This window comes from Quercus suber, unplaced genomic scaffold, assembly GCF_002906115.3.
Source record: "Quercus suber isolate HL8 unplaced genomic scaffold, Cork oak 2.0 scaffold_41, whole genome shotgun sequence".
NCBI lineage: Eukaryota > Viridiplantae > Streptophyta > Magnoliopsida > Fagales > Fagaceae > Quercus > Quercus suber.
Genome location: NW_027069506.1, coordinates 1025184 through 1036927, shown reverse-complemented (window position 1 = coordinate 1036927; position 11744 = coordinate 1025184). Strand labels below are relative to the sequence as shown.

Below are 11744 nucleotides of genomic sequence, written 5' to 3'. Positions count from 1 at the left end.
AAGAAAAGAAAAATAAATGAACATAATGTAAGGTCAGGCAGCAGCAGCATCGTCACCATTTAGAGGAGGCATAGGAGTATCCCCGAGAGTAGCATCAACAAGAGCAATTGATTGGGAAACCTTGTCCACCGCCATCTCTTGGTCGACCGCTTCCATGTCGAGATTCTCGAGGTCTACTCCAAAAGGATGTTTGACTCGGTATCGGCGGAGAAGCTCGAAGCCCATGAAGTACCAGCTGAAAAGCACAGTGTTGTACTCATTAGTTTGCTAGAAAGCCTCGATGGCCTTGGCAACAATGGTCTTCAACTTTTCCCTAGTAGCCAGGAGTTGTTCATCCTTCTCCAATGTGAGCTGCCTCTCCGCCCTGAAGTCATCTCTAAGAGACTTGACCTTTTTCTTGACAGAGTTGGCCTCGTCCATAGCAGTAATTAAATCCTTCTTCAACTTGGAATTTTCTGCCTCCAAAGCCTCCACCCTGGACATAGCTGAAGTAATTTTTGATTCCTAAGTAAGGTACTCGGAAGTGGTGTGAAGACTTTCCCCCAGCACCTGAAAAGTGAATCCAACGTTAAGGACAACACAAAAGGAAAGAAAAAGAAAAATGTAAAATCACATAAATACAATACCTGGACGAGCTTGTGGAGGTGACAACCCATAACCTCGTTGGCAGACACCCCCAAGAACACTTTCATATCCTCGACAGTAAAGGTATCTTGCGCCCGAGCTAGTGCAACCCTGGCATTGTCCTAGACATTGGAAGATCCGAAGTCAGCTTTTTCTTTTTGCTTATCTCCAGTTTGTTGCCTTTTATTCTGTTGGGGAGGAATCTCCTCAACTGAGGTGGCCGGGGAAGCAATCCTTACAAACTCGACGCTAAGAGTAGACAAAGTCGCTATAGTGACGGGAGTCCCTTTCTCCATCACTTGTACACCTCTCGTCCCAAGATTGGATAGGGGCTCATTCTTCTTAGCCCTTATCTGAGTGTACATTCCTGGTTGAATTTGGTCGTCATTCCTATAAGAGGAAAACACTTGTAAAAATAAAAAAAAAGGAAAGAGAGAGAAGGCAACAAAATCAACATGGACAAGCCTAACACTTACTCCTTTTCTCCTCAATCTCTATATTTCACAAGACGAAGGCAAACGGTTCTGGACCAAGGCAATAGAAGGCAAGAGTTCGTGGATCCACTAGATCGTCAAAACTCTCAATCATCCTCGCATACTCAACTGCCTTCTCAACGCGTCCCTTGTACCTTGTTTTAAGCTTGGACTGTCTCTTAACTACATAAGACAATGGGTAAAGGAGTTAGTGATGAGCAGCCTTGGGAGATCACCCCAAACTTCGTTAGAGGGAGTCTCCCAATCGTCCCCGGACACAAAAAAGAACCAAGACTTCCAGTATCTGAAGGACGAAGGCAGATCCTGGACGATCCTAGTCCTCCTCTCCCATGGCACTAGCTCGTAATACCCATGCTTCTTAGATGCCTTTAAACGGTACAGGTAGACAACCTCGTCCACTCTGATCATTTCTCCGTCTGTAGTAACCAGCCATATCCCTATACAGTTGATCACTATCCTCCATGAATTGGGTATAAGTTGCTCGGGAGTAATACCAAAGTGGCCTAACAGCTCCATAATAAAAAGGTAGACTGGGAATCTAAGCCCATACAGGAAGGCAGTCTCGTAGAAGCATACCTCCCCAGGGAAGAAGTGGCAAGCCCATTCCTCCTCACGAGGTAGATGAACCCTAACCCTAACCTTATCTGGAATTGAAATCTACCCCTAAACCTAGAAAGTGTATCGTCGTCCAAACCACACACCTCCTCAAGGGCATGGAAAGCCCTAATCTCTCGAGGGACAAAGACGGCAGTATCCCCCTCCACGAGTTTGTCACTGGACGATAACTCGGTCTCTAACTCACTTGACCTCACCTCAAACATTATCCCTCACTCCTCACCAAACTTTCAAACCAATCAATCGACTGATAAAGCAAAGGTAGCAAGTCAACCAATGCAACACTCAAACTACTACCCTTAAAGACAAAATTCTCAAGGTACGGGAAAACACCTAAAGATCCCCTCAAACGCGCAAAAAGGAAGGAAATTGAAGGATATGCTATCCTAACCTCAGAACTACTAACCATGGAAAACCAAAAAACGGAGAGAAAAAGTTGAATCCTAAAAACCCAAAAAACTGAAACACATAAAAAAAGAAGGAAAGAGAAATTAGAAATTTTTCATAATCTATGTCTATGCCATGAAAGAAAAACAGAGGAGGGAAGATAGGCATACCTCAAAAAGAAAATGTGGAGAACTTAGCCACTAAATGCACCAGCTCAGAGAAAATCACAAAGGAAAGTTGGGGAGGAAGAAGCGCAGAGCAATGATTGGGAGTTGGAGAGAGTGAAGGGGAAAATGAAAAGAAGAGAAGTTTAAAAAGCTAGACACAAAGAACTGAAAAACAGCGGGAAAACTGAGAGTCACGTGGAGTGGAGCATTAAATTCACCTCTCAGGCCACGCCACGTGGCCACAACACACCCAGCGCCACCACTACATAGTAAATGTAGAGGGAAATCCCAAGAGCCATGTTAAAAGAATAAAAAAAACTTTTCACCTCTTAGTGGCCATGACCACAGGGACAAGCACAGAGCCTGGGGGGGTAGCTAATAAGACCGACGAGCCCTTTGTCTTAGACAAGCTAATCAAATATCTCTGTCAATAAATCCACGTCACTGACATAGTTAAGGAATCCATTCAATGTAGCCAATAAAACCTCGGACAGTTACAGGACCAGCTGTACAGATCATTAAAGGCCCTTCAAAACCTATATTACTAAGCATAAAGCGTTACCAAGATAAGCATTAAAACTACAATAATAGCCACAACAGCTAGGGGGAGTGGAAACATATATAAACCCCTCACAAGGTACATAGACACACTAAATTTTACTCAACCTGATATCTTGTGTTATTCTCTAAAAGCTTCTTTATACTGACTTTGGTATTGGAAACGTTGTGGTAGGCATCACACCGATGCCTTGAGGGAGCTATCTTTCCATATTTGTAGGTACATCGACGAGGACTCAGCTCCATCTGAACGCACTCACAAAGACTGACGATTTGCACTTCATCAATGACTAATCCATACACTCACAATTCACAAACCTACTTTGAAGAACCAAAGGATAATCTCCAGCAAAAATATGTATTATTTGCAAGGCGATAAAAGTGATGAACATGGTCACACCTAGGCCAGGAATACATGCAGTTGCTCGCTGAACATTAAATAATTTACATCCTATATGAGTATATGTACGTGCGAACAAATTCTACATTTTGACTTTTGTGCTATCCTGTAATGAATAAACTAAGTTACTCTATTCATCACAAAACATCTAAAAAATAAAATGAGTATAGAGTAGTAATTTATTGATCTTGATGAAAAATGTACCATATGGCGGAAACACTACATTGAAATATACTATATTGCATGCATCTCTCCTTCTATATATTCTTCTGTCTTCTCTCTATATATGATCTACAAATTGCACCAATTCCAAATTACTAAAAATGGATATCACCGTCTGATCTTGACTAGCATGCATGTTGAATTACCAATTTTAGATGGCTCACTACTAATTTTAATAATTCATTAAAATATATTAAATTCGGGTTGTTACTCAATCAATTTTATACATAAAGTATATCACGGATGCCCAAGTACATAATAAATATCAAATAATTAAATGAAGTTAATCATAAATCTCTAACAACAACAAAAATAAAAGGTCTCTACTCTCTCCCCCTTTAACCTTTATATGTAATGTTTATGTACCCCACTACAATGATTAAAAACAAAATATAAAAAATACTCCAAGATTACTCTTAATAAGAACGCTACCAAAATGATCAAAGTCTTTTCTCTTTTTCTTTTTTCTTTATTTTCTTTTTGTTGTTGTTGTCATGAAATGCCGAGGGGATATATCAAGCAACTCCAGCATCACTAGTATCAAATCTCAGTGCTCAGATAAATAAGCTAACGTAGCCTCAATACACTCTTGGCCCTGTAGAAGCGGAATGATCTTAGTTGAGTTAATTTAATTATTACTTGCTAAACAGGTGAGTATACGTACGTAAGTGCAATAGCAGCAGGACACGTAATTATTCCAATAAGGTTGGAGGAACTTCAAATAGTCAGGCGTATACATACTCATATCCAAATCACATATGTATTTCAAACCCTAAACCAAAAAAAAAAAAAAAAATCACGTCTGATATGTACATGAAGTCTCTGACTCTTCTTTTGTTTCGTTAATAAATTAATTGTGATTTTTTTTTTTCCTTTTTTTGTAAATAAAAAAAGTTAATAAAATATTGGTTTCTTGCTCCTCTCACTCGTATAGTCAGACGAGCTAAGAGCACTTATTGGGCCTCAGCGTGAACTTATATTCATTTGGGGTCGAATGTTACTTGCAAGTGGAAGCTGAAATTTGGCCTGAATCACTTGGTGGGCCTAAGCGTGAACTTTGGATCATTCTTGATGTAGCCAGCCACTGGATCCAAGCCTAAACAACAACAACAACAAAATTAATTGAGAAAATCAACCATCTTACTATCTTAGAGCACATTTGCAACACTATAATAACGATTACCTAAGTATATGATTTGGTATTGTAAGGAATATAAGAAATAGTAATAAAATAATTATTCATATACATTTATTTAGTAATAATACATAAATAGAACCATGAATGTGTAATTCACAATTTTATATAACAATATTTGACAGAATAGAGTTATATTCCAATCAAAATTCTTAAAATAGCCATATGTAATTATATCTGTACTATAATAACGATTACCTAAGAATATGATTTGGTATTATAAGGAATATGAGAAATAGTAATAAAATAATTATTCATATGCATTTATTTAATAATAATACATAAATAGAACCATGAATGTGTAATTCACAATTTTATATAACAATATTTGATAGAATAGAGTTATATTCCAATCAAAATTAAGAATAGCCATATGTCATTATATCTGTAAGGATGTGATTTGGTTCCTAAGCCCAAAAGGTAAAAAAGGATCTAGGTGCAAAGAGCCCAATACAATGAAATTGTAGAGAGTGGGTTAAAAATCTAGACTATAATGAATTGGGTAACAATTATAATAGATCCAAATGACAATAAAATAAAGACAGACTATTTTTATCCAAAGAAAATCGTCCTCGATACAATTCGAGGAGATCAGTTCTTGTATATATCTCTTAACTTTGATTACAAGTGCAGTTCTTGTTGCTACAATATTTTTCTCTTCATTTCCGATCCTCCTCTCTTAGGGTCTTCTCTCTGTATTATACTATCTTCCTTCTTTCATCTCTACCATCCACGTGTAGATTAGATTGCAAGTGTTAATACTTGTCACATCAGCACATTCTTAAAGTCTTTGGGAGTAGCTGTAAGGTTGAAAATTACAGTTCATGTATCACTTCCTCATTAATGCGGTTAGAGAGTTAACTGCAGAGCATTTAATGCGATGGTAGCAGCTTTCTCTTAGATATTTCATAGCTCCCATGTTTCCATGACGTGCATCCTTATCGATAGAAACTCCTAGAACGTTGCTTTGGATGGCAGATCGCACTTTCTAACCTCTGCTTTGCTTAGCCGAGGAAGCATCCCTCCTCAGACTACCTTCTTGGACCATCATGTCCAAATCCCTTCTTTTATTTATTAATGCCGACCTCTATAACAACGTTTACTTGTCCTCGGACCGGGCCCCCAGCCCAATATATACTACTAGGCCTATCATCCCTACAATATCTATACTCATTGAGAGTCTCGCTTACTATATATAAACTATTCGCTAAGCTGTGCAATGCACAAAATAGTTAAATTTAAAATCACATATATTTAAAAAAATAAATAAAAAGTCCTGTATGAAAAAACTATTAATTAAAAGTTAATAGAAAAATTATTTTATAATTTAAAATAGTTTCCCATAGATATTGTATAGGAATCAATCAAGTAGGATGCATATTTTAAATAAATAAAAAAAGACAAAACTTTGTCTTCTAACTCTCATAGGTATTGTATAGGTATCAATCAAGTAGGATGTATAGAGGTTATTACACGCCCTTGTTTAGTTTATTATCAATGTGAATTACCACTTTTAATACGAATAATGCACCTCCTCACTCCATATTATTCTACTAATCAATCTGAGATTCCAAAATCAAGTAGGAAACATCTAAACCATTCCCATATGGACTATACTTTTTTTTTTTTAAATATCTATGGACTATATCACAACATTAATATAAAATTGATTATTGATGACAAGAAATTTGTGGTTTTGATAGTTAGGAATAAGCTCTTCTTCTTGTTATTGATGACACTTTTTTTATAGAGTGGTTTATCCAAGATCATATGTGGGTTCTATATATAACATACATAGTAGTACAAATTACACCAACGTTAGAGAAAATTTGATTGATGAAATTGTTAATTATTAAATCAAAATTACGATTAAATCTAATTTTTTAATCGTAAAAACAAATTTTTACAATTAAAATTTTCACATGTAGACTTTCATACTAATAAACTCACAAGTCACAACAATAACAATATTATAAAGTAGTAATCATAGAGAGTTAGAGCATGAAAGATGGCAACATGTCCTTATCTCTGGATTTACTCTGATCAAGTCCATGGATACAACGTTACGAAGTGGTCTCATGAAGTCTCGTACCCTCTTTGCAAAATCTTCAATTTGCTATGTGTGTTTTCTTCGTGAAAATTTGAGTTAGTATGGAGGGTTTCGACCTTGGCAGGGACTTATATTTGTTGAAATTTTTGTTATAGAATTTTAATTGAAGTAGAATTTTCAAGCTCTTGAAATATATATCTAATAGAGTTTTACTTAAACTAAACTATTGTAACACTTGATAAGATAATTACACATTGAAAAGAAATAATAAATATTTAAGATAAAACCTATAATAAAAAGAATTTAAAAGAAAAAGAAAAAGAAAATAGTGGTGATATGGAAAATTATGGAAGTTCTAGAGGATTTAGTTATATATATATATATATAAATTAAATAATTTTATAATTAATATTGGTAGGATTTTGGTTTGGCATATTTCATGCAAAATTTCTTTATGTTTTCATGCAATTAAATTTCAGTGTAATTGTACATTTGTGGGTATTATTAGAGGACATGTCAAGTTAAATCATACTTTCAAATTGTGGTTGGCAGAGAATCAAAGAGTCTCGCTCTTACCTATCATCTCAGTCAATTAAGATTTCGAACTTGAGAGAACTTAACTATACACCTTTCCAACTATACCCATCCAAGTACGACTTTCATATATCTCTCTAAAGTCTAAACTCATGAAATTATACAACCAATGCTCATATTGAATTGTAAGAGAGCTATCCATTTTCCTTAGGAGAAAAACCAATTATACACACACGGATATCTCTTTGTTGAAGTTTGGTATTAGGAATCATTAGAGCAATCACACAAATTTTGAGAGGCCTTGAAGTAGTCAAGGAGACTTGCTCTTGCAGTTGGTCAACTTACAGAACCATTAGCTAGTAAAGAAAAGGATTGATGCAATCAGTTGCTAGCAGGAACAGGGAGCTCAAATACATCTACTCCTACTTAGCTTGGAGGGTTTGTAAGTGTAATGTATTGCAACTATTCTTGTTAGTGAATTGGTTGATGCTATAGAACCTGGAGGGTTTTTTTGCCTGTTTAGGCTTTTTTTCACTGTATACACTTCGCAATGTTTGGGTGTTTGTGATTGTTGGGATTTGTTAATCAATTGTGTTTATCTATGCATGAATCAATTGGGTAATTAATTAATTAATCATGCTTAATTGTATAATTAGCTTAAAATTGGTATTAGTTATATTTGGGGTTCTAAACCAGTGCATTCTCAAATATCGTTTTCCTTTGTTCAAAATTGTTTAAAACCTCTATTGTTTCTGTGGGGGGAGAAAAACCCAGCCCAACTTATTGGGCCCAAGGCCCTGAATGAGGAACACTCTTCATCCGAGGAGATGGGGCTTTCAGTCGGATGCCCACGCCAGTGGGGGATGCCTGGAGATGAACACGTATTCCATCCGAGGAGATGCTCATATGTCCGAGTAGTCATGAGCCCTCGGATCCGAAGAGGTTTGATCAAGCACGAGTATGGGAGGTTCAAGTGATCTATTTGACAAGTGTCAAGAGGGAGAGGAACCTCGGACACACATAAAGATAACGGCAACGGAGAAATATCAAGGAGGCATACTTCAACCACCACATTTAATGCACTGTACCTACCTTTCTGGCCGCATTTATGTGGACAGGACACCTGAACAGTGCTTTCTCAGCTACCGCCACTCACATAAGGCTAAAGGTGGGATGATGGGACATGTACTCAAGTGGGAGCCTGGATGATGAACAAGTGGACGTAGGAGATGTAAGAAGGTAATGCTATATAAGGGAAGGGTACCCCTGATAGAAGGGGGAGGAAAAACAGGAGAGAGAAAGGAGATATTAGATGGTTGTAGCTCCAGAAATAGTAACCTTTGATTATCAATGAAAAACATCTCTTCGGACAGAATCTCTTTACCACCATGTCATCTATGTAAACTTCAATATTCTTGCCCAGCTGTGGCTCGAACATCCTCGTCATCATTCTCTGATAGGTAGCTCCCGCGTTCTTCAAGCCAAACGGCATTACTTTATAGTGGTAGTTGCCAATAGGGGTGACAAATGCGGTTTCTTCTGGTCGTCTGGGGCCAATGGTATCTGGTGGTAGCCTTGGAAGGCGTCTAGGAAGCTCATCCGAGGGTGGCCGACAGTGGCATCGACCAGCTGATCTATTTTTGGCATTGGGAACGGATCTTTAGGGCATGCCCTATTCAAATCCGTGAAGTCTACGCATACTCGCCACTTCCCACTCTTCTTCTTCACCACCACGGTATTTGCCAGCCATTCGGGATAAAAAACTTCTTTGATAGCCCCGGCCACCTTGAGTTTCGCTACTTCGTCTCTTACTGCATCAGCATGCTCCTTGGATGGGCGCCGAATGGGCTGTTTCTTGGGGACGATCAGTGGATTCACCTTCAAGTGGTGGCATATAAACTCCGGGTCTACCCCTGGGGCTTCGTAGGGATTCCAGGCAAATACATCGAGATTCCGCTTAAGGAACTCTATCAGCTCTTCCTTCTCTCGGAGAGGCAGCAGAGATCCGACTTGGAAGAACCTATCGGGATCATCTCCGATGACCACTTTTGTTAGATCCTCACATCGAGTGCCTTCATCTGGTTCTTCAAAGGGCAAACCCCGAGACTGTAGTTGCTATGAATCCCTCTCAGCTGCGTCCGAGGACTCGGCTGGGGCCTTATGCTGAATGGCAGCTACCAAGCACTGACGAGCAACAGACTGGTCCCCTCGGATCTCGCGTATCTGCCCTCCTGACGGATATTTGACCTTTTGGTGCAAAGTAGAGGGGACAGCCCCCAGTGCGTGAATCCAAGGTCTGCCCACTAGTGCCGTGTAAGGCGAATACGCATCCACAACTATGAAATCTAATTCCACCACCTCGTCGCCAGACTGCACTGGTAACCGTATCCGGCCCTTCGGAACGACAGGCCTTCCTTCAAAGCTCACGAGGGGGGAATCATACGGCGTCAGGTCCTGGGGCTTTAGGCCTAATCCCCTGTAGAGGTCTGGGTACATTACCTCCACCGCACTTCCCTGGTCCACCATCACCCTCTTTACATCGTACCCTCCTATCCTGAGGGTGATAACTAGTGCATCATCATGGGGTTGGTGGTGCCAATCATGTCTTCGTCCGAGAATCCTATGACTAACGGGGCGCCAGACTTAGTTCTCTTGGGTCCTCGGCTTGACTCCCCTGCGGGTGGTCGACCTACTGACATAACTTTCAATGGCCAGGATCCTGTTCTTCCTGGCGCGGCGAGGACGACGTTTATAGTCCCTAGCGGCGGTTTTGTGAGGTCATCTCTGCGTGGCCCTGATCCCGTTTGCCCTCGGCCACTGGAGGGGTGCAGGAGGTGTTTCAATTTACCATCGCGGACCAGTTGGTCCAGGTAATCCCACAGGCTCCTACAATCCTCTGTGGTGTGCCCATGGTCTTGATGGTACTGGCAGTAGAGATTATAGTTGCGTTTCTCGGGGTTTCCTATCATCTTATTCGGCCACCTGAAGAACGATTCATTCTTGATCTTTTCCAGGACCTGGTGTACTGGCTCTTTGAACACGGCGTTGACCAATTGAGGATTCATCGATCCCGATTGCCCGGCAAAATCCCTTCGCGGTTTATTGTAATTGTAGCGGTCCGACCGCGAATCCCTCCTCTCCTGAGAGATAACCTTGTCTTTTCCCTTGTCCTGCTGCTGATCTTCTTCAACCCTCTTATACTTCTCTATGCGGTCCATTAGCTGACGCACGTTTGCGACCGGTTTGCCAGATAGAGACGCCCTCAAACCGTGATCAGTAGGGAGGCCGAGCTTGAATGTGCTGAGGGCCATTGCATCGTTGTTACCTTCCACCTCATTGAACATTTCCCAGTACCTATCTGAATATGCCTTCAAGGATTCACCTTCCCGCATGAATAAGGATAGCAGGGAAGAAACAGGTCTGACCGCTCTTCGGCATGTAACAAAACGGGAACCGAATGCCTGAGTGAGTTCTTTGAAGGAGTTGATGGAGCCTGCCTTCAAACCGTCAAACCACCTCATGGCCACAGGCCCTAGACTGGAAGGGAAAACCTTGCACATCAGGGCTTCGTCTCTGGCGTAGACAGCCATCCTTTGGTTAAAATGACTCACATGCTCCACGGGGTCAGTCTTACCATTATAGATGGCGAACGTTGGCTGGTTAAAACGCCGAGGGAGTCTAGCCCCCTCTATCCTGCGCGTGAAGGGCGACTCAGATATCTGGTTCAAAGCCCTGTTCATGGCATCGTTCTCCATGTCCTCGTGTGATGGACTTCTACGTTGTCTCTTACGATGGGATTCCTCCTCACAAGTGTAGGACTCGCTGGCTGGTGTTTTGGATTTGTGCTATAAGAGACATCTCGCTCATCATCAAGATCATCCTCAGAATATGAGGAAGCCCGTCTCCTCTTTGCATGGCGCACTCTCTCTTTAGTTTTTCTATTTCCAGTTGCAAGTCGCGGTTCTTCTTTGCATGGGACATGTGACTTCCGCTCTGCGATTGGCCCTGGCTAAGGCGCACTGTGTGTACGCTACCCTCACGATTTTGTCTCCCCTCCAGGTTGGCGAAATGGTCCACGTGTTGGGATGCCCTGGATTCTGCTTGCTGTTCACCTTGTCCTGCCATCATCAACTGTTGTTTTCACTCTTGCACAAGCTCTTCCCACAGACGGCGCCAATTGTAGGGTCAGTTTTTGCGGCCCAAGCCCAAGGAGGTATGGATTCGGAACCCACTGAGCCCAAAACAATAAATTTTGTAGAGAGTGGGCGAAAGGGCTAGGCAAATAATGAAAATAACAGTATTAAACAACAACACCAATGCGAGAAGTTGAATTAATGTGCTCTCGGACTAATATGAGTATTCTGTCCGAAGAGATGTTTTTCATTGATAATCAAAGGTTACTATTTCTGGAGCTACAACCATCTAATATCTCCTTTCTCTCTCCTGTTTTTCCTCCCCCTTCTATCAGGGGTACCCTTCCCTTATATAGCATTACCTT

General features: G+C 40.5%; 2 protein-coding genes across 2 annotated transcripts; both read right to left on the bottom strand.

The window, feature by feature from the left end:
- Positions 1-8737: 8737 nt before the first annotated feature.
- On the bottom strand, positions 8738-9772 carry LOC136066624 (uncharacterized). The gene is made up of 2 exons (XM_065771273.1): positions 9436-9772; positions 8738-9330 (listed from the first exon to the last, which is right to left on the bottom strand). Exons 1-2 carry the CDS (start codon positions 9770-9772, stop codon positions 8738-8740), a joined length of 930 nt encoding a protein of 309 aa, XP_065627345.1.
- A 41-nt stretch (positions 9773-9813) lies between these two features.
- Positions 9814-11001, bottom strand: LOC136066623 (uncharacterized). Its single transcript, XM_065771272.1, has one exon. The coding sequence runs from the start codon at positions 10999-11001 to the stop codon at positions 9814-9816; it is 1188 nt and encodes a 395-aa protein (XP_065627344.1).
- Between the last annotated feature and the right edge of the window lie 743 nt (positions 11002-11744).